The 15,412-nt window shown below is 46.3% G+C and overlaps 1 protein-coding gene across 1 annotated transcript in view; it reads left to right on the forward strand.

The window, feature by feature from the left end:
* The first annotated feature begins 230 nt into the window (after positions 1 to 230).
* Positions 231 to 15,412, forward strand: part of LOC143815681 (sushi, von Willebrand factor type A, EGF and pentraxin domain-containing protein 1-like) — a 493,353-nt gene continuing 478,171 nt past the window's right edge. The window contains exon 1 of the mRNA XM_077295192.1: positions 231 to 317. Coding sequence (XP_077151307.1) covers positions 239 to 317 — 79 coding nt within the window. The 5' untranslated portion in view covers positions 231 to 238. The remainder of the gene's footprint in view (positions 318 to 15,412) is intronic.

A 15,412-nucleotide genomic window follows, 5' to 3' on the forward strand; every position in this document is an offset into this window, starting at 1 on the left:
GACTTAGGTGTATCCATATAAATGGCCCACCCTGTACATTAAAAACTCTTCAAAATTTGTGGAGAAAATTGTGTAAGACTTTTATTAATCAGGAAAAACATTGAATTGAAATATTATTGATATAGTCAAAGTATTTCATGTAATGTACAATTTTGGTTTTTGTTGATAGGCAGTTTTGTGATGAAAAACAAAAATAAAATAAATGTCATCTTTTTTTTTCATTCCAGACTTCATTATAATGGCACCTGTGCAATATTCAGTGGGAAGTTTGTGGATAATTTTCCTGATTTTTCTATCTCAAATTATTTGTATTAAAGGTAAGTTATGATTTTTCACACATCTTAGCTGGATAGTTTGATCAGGCAAATACCGATGGTCAGACACAATAAGAAAACTGAAATCTGCTGAAATAGCCATAATTTATAGGGAAATAGTGAATCTACACACATGGTCAAAATTGTTGGTGCCCCTCGTTTAATGACAGAAAAAAAAACCAATGGTCACAGAAATAACTTGAATCTGACAAAAGTAATAATAAATTAAAAATCTATGAACATGTACAAGACCAGGTCCAATATTTATGGACATAACTGTTTATCACTCATGGTAATTCTGCTTCATGTCACCTGTCTTATCCATGTTTTTTTTTCTGTGATATGTTGAGCATAAATATGTAATTCTCCAGAATTTCTTTTAGTCTATGCGTGATGAAGGGACCTGTGTAGTCTCGAAAGCTTGCAATTTGTTACCATCTTTTCAGTTAGCCATTAAAAGGTATCAACCACTGAGGGCTAGGGTTGAGCGACTTTTACTTTTTTAAGATCGAGTCGGGTTGAGCGAAACCCGACTTTATCAAAAGTCGGGTCGAGCGAAATCGGCCGATTATCGCGAAAAGTCGGGGATCGACTGAAACACGAAACCCATTGTAAGTCAATGGGGAATCAAAGTCGGCAGTGAGTGGAGGACAGGAAAACACCAACAGTGCCCATTTTAATGTTAAAAACATAAATTCTTGTCACTTAAGCTTGTGAATCTTAATTTACCTTATAATAATAGTTAGGCATTGAAAATTGGGGGTCATTTGGCTAAAGTTGTGGGGAGGGGGGGAGGGCTGGCTCAAGTTTTTTGTGGGCCCAGAAAAAAAGCGGACTACGTCACGGCGGTGGAGCCGGGAGAGGTAAGTATTAAAAATTTGCAAGTGCTGTGATCCTGGGCAAGCAGGAGGGGTCCACTTGTTCGCATTGGCACTGGCACACGGCCCCTCAAAGTACGGCGGTGTGTTTGACATCGGGGGCGCCTCCCACCGGCAGAGACACTTTTGCGTACTATGAGGGGCCCTGTGCGAGTGACGTCGCCAACGAATATGCTCCCCTACCTGATGAAGGAACTTGCACTTTCATCTGCACCTTCCTCTTTGTCCCCGTGCAAGGTGGTATAGTATGCGGGAAGGGGAACCTGACTTTCAGCAGGGTCAGATTCTGGCTGTGTAGAGTGCAAGGGGAATGTAGTGGTCTGGGTCAATGTACCAGCAGACTCATCTAGCAGTGGCTGGGCAATGGGCAGGATGAGGAGGAAACACAGATATAGTCCCAAAGAATAAAGTAGGCTAAATGCAGTTCAAAATTGGTAACAGGAGTAAAAAGGCGGCACTGCTTTGTTCATTGGAGGAGAACACCAAGCAGCGGCCGACACCGTTAGTAGGCCCAACCAAACAAGTAGGCCAAATGCAGTTTAAAATTTCCTATAGGCCGAAAGTCTGAAGATTAAAGCTCAGCTTTGTTCAGTGGAGGAGACAAGCAAGGAGCGGCAGACACCATTACAAGGGCCCCACCAAACAAGTAGGCCAAATGCAGTTTAAAATTTCCTATAGGCCGAAAGCCTGAAGATTGAAGCTCAGCTTTATTCAGTGGAGGAGACAAGCAAGGAGCGGCAGACACCGTTACTAAGGCCTAACCAAACTAGTAGGCCAAATGCCGTTTAATATCTGATATAGGCCGAAAGCCTGAAGATTGAAGCTTAGCTTTGTTCAGTGGAGGAGACAAGCAAGGAGCGGCAGACACCGTTAGTAGGCCCAACAAAACAAGTAGGCCAAATGCCGTTTAAAATTTCCTATAGGCCGAAAGCCTGAAGATTGAAGCTCAGCTTTGTTCAGTGGAGGAGACAAGCAAGGAGTGGCAGACACCGTTACTAGGGCCCAACCAAACTAGTAGGCCAAATGCCGTTTAATATCTGATATAGGCCGAAAGCCTGAAGATTGAAGCTCAGCTTTGTTCAGTGGAGGAGACAAGCAAGGAGCGGAAGACACCATTAGTAGGCCCAACCAAACAAGTAGGCCAAATGCCGTTTAAAATTTCCTATAGGCCGAAAGCCTGAAGATTGAAGCTCAGCTTTGTTCAGTGGAGGAGACAAGCAAGGAGGGGCAGACACCGTTACTAGGGCCCAACCAAACTAGTAGGCCAAATGCCGTTTAAAATTTCCTATAGGCCGAAAGCCTGAATATTGAAGATCAGCTTTGTTCAGTGGAGGAGACAAGCAAGGAGCAGCAGACACCGTTACTAGGGCCCAACCAAACTAGTAGGCCAAATGCCGTTTAATATCTGATATAGGCCGAAAGCCTGAAGATTGAAGCTCAGCTTTGTTCAGTGGAGGAAACTGTTGTGAATTCCGTTCTGGAGCTCCCTCCTGTGGTTGCTAATGGTATTTTTGTGAGTTCTGCCCTTGGGCTCCCTCTGGTGGTTTCGAGTGGAACTGCTGCTCCGTTAGGTAGCTGTAGCAGCTGCCATCACTGATCGCCTTGCCTGGGTTTGTTATTTAAACCTGCTCTGGGCTTTAGTTCATGCCAGCTGTCAATGTCTTAGGTTGGATTTGGTTCTCTCCTTGGATTTCTCATATGGCCTGTCCTTGTCAGCAAAACATAAGTTCTGCTAGTTCTTGTTCGTCCATTTGCTTTGGACATTATTGCTTTGCAAATATGTCTCTTTTTGTCCAGCTTGTCACTATGTCATATTCAGGCTAGCTGGAAGCTCTGGGAAGCAGATTTGCCCCTCCACACCGTGAGTCGGTGTGGAGTTCATTTTTTGTAAACTCTGCGTGGATTTTTGTAGTTTTTAATACTGACCGCACAGTATCCTTTTCTCTCTGTCTATCAAGTTTAGTATTGGCCTCCTTTGCTGAAAACTGATTTCATTTCTGTGTATGTCATTTCCCTCTCCACTCACAGCCAATATTTGTGGGGGGCTATCTTTCCTTTTGGGGTTTTCTCTGAGGCAAGATAGCTTTCTATTTCCTTCTTTAGGGGTAGTTCATTCTTAGGCTGTGAAGAGGTGTCTAGGGAGAGTCAGGAACATCCCACGGCTATTACTAGTGTTGTTGTTAGGATTAGGGATTGCGGTCAGTAGAGATACCACCTCCTCAGAGCTCGTCCCATGTTGCATTTTAGCCACCAGGTCATATCGGTGTGGCCTCTTAACCACCAGGTCATAACAGAGACAAGAAAGGAGCGGCAGACACCGTTAGTAGGCCCAACCAAACAAGTAGGCCAAATGCCGTTTAAAATTTCCTATAGGCCGAAAGCCTTAATAATAATAATAATAATCTTTATTTATATAGCGCCAACATATTCCGCAGCGCTTTACAGTTTAACAGTTTCAAACACAGCAGTCATAGGTAACAATGTTAACAATACAGCAATAAAGCAAAATAAGACGACCCTGCTCGTGAGAGCTTACAATCTACAATGAGGTGGGGAGATACAAAGTACAGGTGTGTATTTACAATGATGTATTTACAATGATGGTCCAGCCATCTTCAGGGGGTGGGGGGTAGATGAGATAGTGAATGGGCTACACACACACATAAAATGACTGATTAGGGAACGTGATAGGCCGCTCTGAACAAATGAGTTTTGAGTGAGCGCCTAAAGCTATGCAAGTTGTGGATGGTCCTAATATCTTGGGGTAGAGCATTCCAGAGGATTGGCGCAGCACGGGAGAAGTCTTGGAGTCGGGAGTGGGAGGTATGGATTAGTGCAGAGGTTAGTCGAAAGTCGTTTGCAGAGCGCAGCGGTCGGCTAGGCCGATAGACAGAAATGAGGGAGGAGATGTAAGGGGGTGCCGCACTGTGGAGAGCTTTGTGGGTGAGAACAAGTACTTTGAATTGTATCCTGTAATGAATGGGCAGCCAGTGTAATGACTGGCGAATAGCGGACACGTCCGAGTAACGATTAGCCAGATGGACGACCCTGGCTGCTGCATTAAGGATAGACTGGAGAGGGGAAAGTCGCGTGAGGGGGAGGCCAATTAAAAGAGAGTTACAGTAGTCCAGGCGGGAGTGGATTAGGGCGACAGTGAGAGTTTTTGTTGTCTCCATGGTGAGAAAAGGGCGGATTCTAGAGATGTTCTTTAGGTGTAAGCGGCACGAGCGGGCAAGAGATTGTATGTGGGAGGTGAAGGAGAGATCGGAGTCAAACATGACACCCAGACAGCGTGCCTGCTGCCTAGGTGTTATTATGGTGCCACCCACGGAGAGGGAAATGTCAGATTTAGGGAGGTTAGTAGAAGTCGGGAGCAGAAGAAGTTCAGTTTTGGAGAGGTTGAGCTTCAGATAGAGAGCGGACATGATGCTAGAGACTGCAGACAGACAGTCAGTGGCGTTCTGTAGTACAGCGGGGGTAAGGTCAGGGGCCTTAAGATTGAAGCTCAGCTTTGTTCAGTGGAGGAGACAAGCAAGGAGCGGCAGACACCATTACTAGGGCCCAACCAAACTAGTAGGCCAAATGCAGTTTAATATCTGATATAGGCCGAAAGCCTGAAGATTGAAGCTCAGCTTTGTTCTGTGGAGGAGACAAGCAAGGAGCAGCAGACACCGTTACTAGGGCCCAACCAAACTAGTAGGCCAAATGCCGTTTAAAATTTCCTAAAGGCCAAAAGCCTGAAGATTGAAGCTCAGCTTTGTTCAGTGGAGGAGACAAGCAAGGAGCGGCAGACACAGTTAGTAGACCCAACTAAACAAGTAGGCCAAATGCCGTTTAAAATTTCCTATAGGCCGAAAGCCTGAAGATTGAAGCTCAGCTTTGTTCAGTGGAGGAGACAAGCAAGTAGTGGCAGACACCGTTAGTAGGGCCCAACCAAACTAGTAGGCCAAATGCCGTTTAATATCTGATAAAGGCCAAAAGCCTGAAGATTGAAGCTCAAATTTGTTCAGTGGAGGAGGCAAGCAAGGAGCGGCAGACACCGTTACTAGGGCCCAATCAACCTTGTAGGCCAAATGCAGTTTAATATCTGATATAGGCTGAAAGCCTGAAGATTGAAGCACAAGAGAAAAGCACAGAACACCAAGGAGCGGCAGACACCGTTACTAGGGCCAACCAAAGTAGTAGGCCAAATGCAGTTTAAATTTCCCTATAGGCCGAAAGCCTGAAGATTGAAGCTCAGCTTTGTTCAGTGGAGGAGACAAGCAAGGAGCGGCAGACACCGTTACTAGGGCACAACCAAACCAGTAGGCCAAATGCCGTTTAATATCTGATATAGGCTGAAAGCCTGAAGATTGAAGCACAAGAGAAAAGCACAGAACAACAAGGATCGGCAGACACCGTTACTAGGGCCAACCAAAGTAGTAAGCCAAATGCAGTTTAAATTTCCCTATAGGCCGAAAGCCTGAAGATTGAAGCTCAGCTTTGTTCAGTGGAGGAGACAAGCAAGGAGCGGCAGACACCGTTACTAGGGCCCAACCAAACAAGTAGGCCAAATGCCGTTTAAAATTTCCTAAAGGCCAAAAGCCTGAAGATTGAAGCTCAGCTTTGTTCAGTGGAGGAGACAAGCAAGGAGCGGCAGACACAGTTAGTAGGCCCAACTAAACAAGTAGGCCAAATGCCGTTTAAAATTTCCTATAGGCCGAAAGCCTGAAGATTGAAGCTCAGCTTTGTTCAGTGGAGGAGACAAGCAAGTAGTGGCAGACACCGTTAGTAGGGCCCAACCAAACTAGTAGGCCAAATGCCGTTTAATATCTGATATAGGCCAAAAGCCTGAAGATTGAAGCTCAAATTTATTCAGTGGAGGAGACAAGCAAGGAGCGGCAGACACCGTTACTAGGGCCCAATCAACCTAGTATGCCAAATGCAGTTTAATATCTGATATAGACCAAAAGCCTGAAGATTGAAGCTCAGCTTTGTTCAGTGGAGGAGACAAGCAATGAGCGGCAGACACCGTTACTAGGGCCCAAACAAACAAGTAGGCCAAATGCAGTTTAAAATTTCCTATAGGCCGAAATCCTGAAGACTGAAGCTCAGCTTTGTTCAGTGGAGGAGACAAGCAAGGAGCGGCAGACACCGTTAGTAGGGCCCAACCAAACAAGTAGGCCAAATGCAGTTTAAAATTTCCTATAGGCCGAAAGCCTGAAGATTGAAGCTCAGCTTTGTTCAGTGGAGGAGAAAAGCAAGGAGCGGCAGACACAGTTAGTAGACCCAACTAAACAAGTAGGCCAAATGCCGTTTAAAATTTCCTATAGGCCGAAAGCCTGAAGATTGAAGCTCAGCTTTGTTCAGTGGAGGAGACAAGCAAGTAGTGGCAGACACCGTTAGTAGGGCCCAACCAAACTAGTAGGCCAAATGCCGTTTAATATCTGATAAAGGCCAAAAGCCTGAAGATTGAAGCTCAAATTTGTTCAGTGGAGGAGACAAGCAAGGAGCGGCAGACACCGTTACTAGGGCCCAATCAACCTTGTAGGCCAAATGCAGTTTAATATCTGATATAGGCTGAAAGCCTGAAGATTGAAGCACAAGAGAAAAGCACAGAACACCAAGGAGCGGCAGACACCGTTACTAGGGCCAACCAAAGTAGTAGGCCAAATGCAGTTTAAATTTCCCTATAGGCCGAAAGCCTGAAGATTGAAGCTCAGCTTTGTTCAGTGGAGGAGGCAAGCAAGGAGCGGCAGACACCGTTACTAGGGCACAACCAAACTAGTAGGCCAAATGCCGTTTAATATCTGATATAGGCTGAAAGCCTGAAGATTGAAGCACAAGAGAAAAGCACAGAACAAAAAGGATCGGCAGACACCGTTACTAGGGCCAACCAAAGTAGTAAGCCAAATGCAGTTTAAATTTCCCTAAAGGCCGAAAGCCTGAAGATTGAAGCTCAGCTTTGTTCAGTGGAGGAGACAAGCAAGGAGCGGCAGACACCGTTACTAGGGCCCAACCAAACAAGTAGGCCAAATGCCGTTTAAAATTTCCTAAAGGCCAAAAGCCTGAAGATTGAAGCTCAGCTTTGTTCAGTGGAGGAGACAAGCAAGGAGCGGCAGACACAGTTAGTAGGCCCAACTAAACAAGTAGGCCAAATGCCGTTTAAAATTTCCTATAGGCCGAAAGCCTGAAGATTGAAGCTCAGCTTTGTTCAGTGGAGGAGACAAGCAAGGAGCGGCAGACACCGTTACTAGGGCCCAACCAAATAAGTAGGCCAAATGCCGTTTAAAATTTCCTATAGTCCGAAAGCCTGAATATTGAAGCTCAGCTTTGTTCAGTGGAGGACACAAGCATGGAGCGGCAGACACCGTTACTAGGACCCAACCAAACTAGTAGGCCATATGCCGTTTAAAATTTCCTATAGGCCGAAAGCCTGAAGATTGAAGCTCAGCTTTGTTCAGTGGAGGAGACAAGCAAGTAGTGGCAGATACCGTTAGTAGGGCCCAACCAAACTAGTAGGCCAAATGCCGTTAATATCTGATATAGGCCAAAAGCCTGAAGATTGAAGCTCAGCTTTGTTCAGTGGAGGAGACAAGCAAGGAGCGGCAGACACCGTTACTAGGGCCCAATCAACCTAGTATGCCAAATGCAGTTTAATATCTGATATAGACCAAAAGCCTGAAGATTGAAGCTCAGCTTTGTTCAGTGGAGGAGACAAGCAATGAGCGGCAGACACCGTTACTAGGGCCCAACCAAACTAGTAGGCCAAATGCAGTTTAAAATTTCCTATAGGCCGAAATCCTGAAGACTGAAGCTCAGCTTTGTTCAGTGGAGGAGACAAGCAAGGAGCGGCAGACACCGTTAGTAGGGCCCAACCAAACTAGTAGGCCAAATGCAGTTTAAAATTTCCTATAGGCCGAAAGCCTGAAGATTGAAGCTCAGCTTTGTTCAGTGGAGGAGACAAGCAAGGAGCGGCAGACACCGTTACTAGGGCCCAACCAAACTAGTAGGCCAAATGCAGTTTAATATCTGATATAGGCCGAAAGTCTGAAGATTGAAGCTCAGCTTTGTTCAGTGGAGGACACAAGCAAGGAGCGGCAGACACCGTTACTAGGGCCCAAACAAACTAGTAGGCCAAATGCCGTTTAATATCTGATATAGGCTGAAAGCCTGAAGATTGAAGCACAAGAGAAAAGCACAGAACACCAAGGAGCGGCAGACACCGTTACTAGGGCCCAACCAAAGTAGTAGGCCAAATGCAGTTTAAATTTCCCTATTGGCCGAAAGCCTGAAGATTGAAGCTCAGCTTTGTTCAGTGGAGGAGACAAGCAAGGAGCGGCAGACACCGTTACTAGGGCCCAACCAAACAAGTAGGCCAATTGCCGTTTAAAATTTCCTATAGTCCGAAAGCCTGAAGATTGAAGCTCAGCTTTGTTCAGTGGAGGACACAAGCAAGGTGCGGCAGACACCGTTACTAGGGCCCAACCAATCTAGTAGGCCAAATGCCGTTTAATATCTCATATATGCTGAAAGCCTGAAGATTGAAGCTCAGCTTTGTTCAGTGGAGGAGACAAGCAAGGAGAGGCAGACACCGTTAGTAGGACCAACCAAACAAGTAGGCCAAATGCCGTTTAAAATTTCCTATAGGCTGAAAGCCTGAAGATTGAAGCTGAGCTCTGTTCAGTGGAGGAGACAAGCAAGGAGCGGCAGACACCGTTACTAGGGCCCAACCAAACTAGTAGGCCAAATGCCGTTTAATATCTGATATAGGCCGAAAGCCTGAAGATTGAAACTCAGCTTTGTTCAGTGGAGGAGACAAGCAAGGAGCGGCAGACACCGTTAGTAGGGCCCAACCAAACTAGTAGGCAAAATGCCGTTTAATATCTGATATAGATCGAAAGCCTAAAGATTGAAGCTCAGCTTTGTTCAGTGGAGTAGACAAGCAAGGAGCGGCAGACACCGTTACTAGGGCCCAATCAAACTAGTAGGCCAAATGCAGTTTAATATCTGATATAGGCCAAAAGCCTGAAGATTGAAGCTCAGCTTTGTTCAGTGGAGGAGACAAGCAAGGAGTGGCAGACACCGTTACTAGGGCCTAACCAAACAAGCAGGCCAAATGCAGTTTAAAATTTCCTATAGGTCGAAAGCCTGAAGACTGAAGCTCAGCTTTGTTCAGTGGAGGAGACAAGCAAGGAGCGGCAGACACCGTTACTAGGGCCCAACCAAACAAGTAGGCCAAATGCCGTTTAAAATTTCCTATAGTCCGAAAGCCTGAAGATTGAAGCTCAGCTTTGTTCAGTGGAGGACACAAGCAAGGAGCGGCAGACACCGTTACTAGGGCCCAACCAAACTAGTAGGCCAAATGCCGTTTAAAATTTCCTAAAGGCCAAAAGCCTGAAGATTGAAGCTCAGCTTTGTTCAGTGGAGGAGACAAGCAAGGAGCGGCAGACACAGTTAGTAGGCCCAACTAAACAAGTAGGCCAAATGCCGTTTAAAATTTCCTATAGGCCGAAAGCCTGAAGATTGAAGCTCAGCTTTGTTCAGTGGAGGAGACAAGCAAGTAGTGGCAGACACCGTTAGTAGGGCCCAACCAAACTAGTAGGCCAAATGCCGTTTAATATCTTATATAGGCCAAAAGCCTGAAGATTGAAGCTCAAATTTATTCAGTGGAGGAGACAAGCAAGGAGCGGCAGACACCGTTACTAGGGCCCAATCAACCTAGTATGCCAAATGCAGTTTAATATCTGATATAGACCAAAAGCCTGAAGATTGAAGCTCAGCTTTGTTCAGTGGAGGAGACAAGCAATGAGCGGCAGACACCGTTACTAGGGCCCAACCAAACAAGTAGGCCAAATGCAGTTTAAAATTTCCTATAGGCCGAAATCCTGAAGACTGAAGCTCAGCTTTGTTCAGTGGAGGAGACAAGCAAGGAGCGGCAGACACCGTTAGTAGGGCCCAACCAAACTAGTAGGCCAAATGCAGTTTAAAATTTCCTATAGGCCGAAAGCCTGAAGATTGAAGCTCAGCTTTGTTCAGTGGAGGAGAAAAGCAAGGAGCGGCAGACACCGTTACTAGGGCCCAACCAAACTAGTAGGCCAAATGCAGTTTAATATCTGATATAGGCTGAAAGCCTGAAGATTGAAGCACAAGAGAAAAGCACAGAACACCAAGGAGCGGCAGACACCGTTACTAGGGCCAACCAAAGAAGTAGGCCAAATGCAGTTTAAATTTCCCTATAGGCCGAAAGCCTGAAGATTGAAGCTCAGCTTTGTTCAGTGGAGGAGACAAGCAAGGAGCGGCAGACACCGTTACTAGGGCCCAACCAAACAAGTAGGCCAAATGCCGTTTAAAATTTCCTATAGTCCGAAAGCCTGAATATTGAAGCTCAGCTTTATTCAGTGGAGGACACAAGCACGGAGCGGCAGACACCGTTACTAGGACCCAACCAAACTAGTAGGCCATATGCCGTTTAAAATTTCCTATAGGCCGAAAGCCTGAAGATTGAAGCTCAGCTTTGTTCAGTGGAGGAGACAAGCAAGTAGTGGCAGACACCGTTAGTAGGGCCCAACCAAACTAGTAGGCCAAATGCCGTTAATATCTGATATAGGCCAAAAGCCTGAAGATTGAAGCTCAGCTTTGTTCAGTGGAGGAGACAAGCAAGGAGCGGCAGACACCGTTACTAGGGCCCAATCAACCTAGTATGCCAAATGCAGTTTAATATCTGATATAGACCAAAAGCCTGAAGATTGAAGCTCAGCTTTGTTCAGTGGAGGAGACAAGCAATGAGCGGCAGACACCGTTACTAGGGCCCAACCAAACTAGTAGGCCAAATGCAGTTTAAAATTTCCTATAGGCCGAAATCCTGAAGACTGAAGCTCAGCTTTGTTCAGTGGAGGAGACAAGCAAGGAGCGGCAGACACCGTTAGTAGGGCCCAACCAAACTAGTAGGCCAAATGCAGTTTAAAATTTCCTATAGGCCGAAAGCCTTAAGATTGAAGCTCAGCTTTGTTCAGTGGAGGAGACAAGCAAGGAGCGGCAGACACCGTTACTAGGGCCCAACCAAACGAGTAGGCCAAATGCAGTTTAATATCTGATATAGGCCGAAAGTCTGAAGATTGAAGCTCAGCTTTGTTCAGTGGAGGACACAAGCAAGGAGCGGCAGACACCGTTACTAGGGCCCAACGAAACTAGTAGGCCAAATGCCGTTTAATATCTCATATATGCTGAAAGCCTGAAGATTGAAGCTCAGCTTTGTTCAGTGGAGGAGACAAGCAAGGAGAGGCAGACACCGTTAGTAGGACCAACCAAACAAGTAGGCCAAATGCCGTTTAAAATTTCCTATAGGCCGAAAGCCTGAAGATTGAAGCTGAGCTCTGTTCAGTGGAGGAGACAAGCAAGGAGCGGCAGACACCGTTACTAGGGCCCAACCAAACTAGTAGGCCAAATGCCGTTTAATATCTGATATAGGCCGAAAGCCTGAAGATTGAAACTCAGCTTTGTTCAGTGGAGGAGACAAGCAAGGAGCGGCAGACACCGTTAGTAGGGCCCAATCAAACTAGTAGGCCAAATGCAGTTTAATATCTGATATAGGCCAAAAGCCTGAAGATTGAAGCTCAGCTTTGTTCAGTGGAGGAGACAAGCAAGGAGTGGCAGACACCGTTACTAGGGCCTAACCAAACAAGCAGGCCAAATGCAGTTTAAAATTTCCTATAGGTCGAAAGCCTGAAGACTGAAGCTCAGCTTTGTTCAGTGGAGGACACAAGCAAGGAGCGGCAGACACCGTTACTAGGGCCCAACCAAACTAGTAGGCCAAATGCCGTTTGAAATTTCCTAAAGGCCAAAAGCCTGAAGATTGAAGCTCAGCTTTGTTCAGTGGAGGAGACAAGCAAGGAGCGGCAGACACAGTTAGTAGGCCCAACTAAACAAGTAGGCCAAATGCCGTTTAAAATTTCCTATAGGCCGAAAGCCTGAAGATTGAAGCTCAGCTTTTTTCAGTGGAGGAGACAAGCAAGTAGTGGCAGACACCGTTAGTAGGGCCCAACCAAACTAGTAGGCCAAATGCCGTTTAATATCTGATATAGGCCAAAAGCCTGAAGATTGAAGCTCAAATTTATTCAGTGGAGGAGACAAGCAAGGAGCGGCAGACACCGTTACTAGGGCCCAATCAACCTAGTATGCCAAATGCAGTTTAATATCTGATATAGACCAAAAGCCTGAAGATTGAAGCTCAGCTTTGTTCAGTGGAGGAGACAAGCAATGAGCGGCAGACACCGTTACTAGGGCCCAACCAAACAAGTAGGCCAAATGCAGTTTAAAATTTCCTATAGGCCGAAATCCTGAAGACTGAAGCTCAGCTTTGTTCAGTGGAGGAGACAAGCAAGGAGCGGCAGACACCGTTAGTAGGGCCCAACCAAACTAGTAGGCCAAATGCAGTTTAAAATTTCCTATAGGCCGAAAGCCTGAAGATTGAAGCTCAGCTTTGTTCAGTGGAGGAGAAAAGCAAGGAGCGGCAGACACCGTTACTAGGGCCCAACCAAACTAGTAGGCCAAATGCAGTTTAATATCTGATATAGGCCGAAAGTCTGAAGATTGAAGCTCAGCATTGTTCAGTGGAGTACACAAGCAAGGAGCGGCAGACACCGTTACTAGGGCCCAACCAAACTAGTAGGCCAAATGCCGTTTAATATCTGATATAGGCTAAAAGCCTGAAGATTGAAGCACAAGAGAAAAGCACAGAACACCAAGGAGCGGCAGACACCGTTACTAGGGCCAACCAAAGAAGTAGGCCAAATGCAGTTTAAATTTCCCTATAGGCCGAAAGCCTGAAGATTGAAGCTCAGCTTTGTTCAGTGGAGGAGACAAGCAAGGAGCGGCAGACACCATTACTAGGGCCCAACCAAACAAGTAGGCCAAATGCCGTTTAAAATTTCCTATAGTCCGAAAGCCTGAATATTGAAGCTCAGCTTTGTTCAGTGGAGGACACAAGCACGGAGCGGCAGACACCGTTACTAGGACCCAACCAAACTAGTAGGCCATATGCCGTTTAAAATTTCCTATAGGCCGAAAGCCTGAAGATTGAAGCTCAGCTTTGTTCAGTGGAGGAGACAAGCAAGTAGTGGCAGACACCGTTAGTAGGGCCCAACCAAACTAGTAGGCCAAATGCCGTTAATATCTGATATAGGCCAAAAGCCTGAAGATTGAAGCTCAGCTTTGTTCAGTGGAGGAGACAAGCAAGGAGCGGCAGACACCGTTACTAGGGCCCAATCAACCTAGTATGCCAAATGCAGTTTAATATCTGATATAGACCAAAAGCCTGAAGATTGAAGCTCAGCTTTGTTCAGTGGAGGAGACAAGCAATGAGCGGCAGACACCGTTACTAGGGCCCAACCAAACTAGTAGGCCAAATGCAGTTTAAAATTTCCTATAGGCCGAAATCCTGAAGACTGAAGCTCAGCTTTGTTCAGTGGAGGAGACAAGCAAGGAGCGGCAGACACCGTTAGTAGGGCCCAACCAAACTAGTAGGCCAAATGCAGTTTAAAATTTCCTATAGGCCGAAAGCCTGAAGACTGAAGCTCAGCTTTGTTCAGTGGAGGAGACCAGCAAGGAGCGGCAGACACCGTTAGTAGGGCCCAACCAAACTAGTAGGCCAAATGCCGTTTAATATCTGATATAGGCCAAAAGCCTGAAGATTGACGTTCAGCTTTGTTCAGTGGAGGAGAACACCAAGCAGCGGCAGACACCGTTAGTAGGCCCAACCAAACAAGTAGGCCAAATGCAGTTTAATATCTGACATTGGATGAAAACTGAGGCTCAGCTTTGTTGAGTGGAGGACAACTGTAATGGGAGGCAGACACAGTTAGTAGGCATAAATAAGAAAGTAGGCAAAATGCAGTTCAAAATTGGTTAGTGGAGTATACAGGCGGCATAGCTTTGTTCAGCGGGGGACAACTGTAATAAGTGGCTCAGACAGACAGAGTAGGCCTACAATAAAAAAAAGGTGGCTAATTGCAGTTCAAAATTTGTAATAGGAGTACACAGTCGGCATAGCGTGGTTCAGCGGAGCAGGACAAGTGTAATTAGGTGCTCAGACACACTGAGTAGGCGTAAAATAAAAAAGAACGATATATGCAGTTCACAATTGGTAAGAGGAGTACACAGGCGGCCTTGCTGGGTTCAGCTGTGGAGGACAACTGTTGTGAGAGTCTGACACAGTTACTAGGACAAAATAAATAAGTAGGCTAAATGCTGTTCTACATTGGTAAGAGGAGTACACAGGTGGCCCAGCTTGTTTCAGGGGGGGGACAGTTGTAATGTGTGGCGCCGACAGACAGACAGACAGATGCCTAACCTAAAAAATGGTGACTAAATGCAGTTCAAAACTGCTAGCAGGACTAAGCAGGCGGCCTAGCTTGTTTCAGCGTGGGAGGACAACTGTTATGAGAGGCTGACACAGTTACTAGGCACAAATAAGTAAGTAGGCTACATGCAGTTCACAATTGGTAACAGGAGTACAGAGGTGGCATAGCTTTGTTCAGCGGAGGTCAACTGTTAGAAGTGGCTGACACAGTTAGTAGGCCAAAATACTAAAGTGGGCTAAATGTCAGCCAAGGAATTGGTCATAAATATACTTGTGGCATAGCGAGGTACAGGGGTGGGCTCCTCTGCAGAGTTGCAGACAGGGGTAGTTGGCGCAAAGTATTAAGGGGTCTAAATGGAGGCCAGGGCACCTGTATATTTTTACTATCATCGTTCATTGCAACAAATTTGTTATGGCAGTGCCATTTAAGGATTTAACAGCACAGACTACACAGTGGTGGGGCAGGGAGAGGTAAGTTTTGCAAGTGGTAGAGCACAGTTCAAGCTGGGGGGGAACACTCTCTCGTGGGCGGCGGTACTGGCCCAGGGCCCCTCATATTATGACGGTGTGTCTGACATTGGTTGTGCACCACCACCGTCAGAGACACTTCATTGTACTATGAGGGACCCGGTGCCAGTGCCGTGGCCCAAGAGTGGGTACACCCACCTCTCCAGGCAAACAGCACTCGCATGGGTGCTTGCGCCACATTGTGACCTCGGCCCTTTGGGGGGGAGTCAGCCCATTTAGGGAGGTATACAAATGGCCTATGGTGGACATTCGGCACCTGCAAATGGCGGAATTGGAGCAGTCAGTAAGAGGAGGCCAAAAACAAGAAATTTTTCTGGCAAGCTACGTGTCAGCAGGGGAAGGTGGGGCAAAAT

Source organism: Ranitomeya variabilis, chromosome 3 (genome assembly GCF_051348905.1).
Source record: "Ranitomeya variabilis isolate aRanVar5 chromosome 3, aRanVar5.hap1, whole genome shotgun sequence".
NCBI lineage: Eukaryota > Metazoa > Chordata > Amphibia > Anura > Dendrobatidae > Ranitomeya > Ranitomeya variabilis.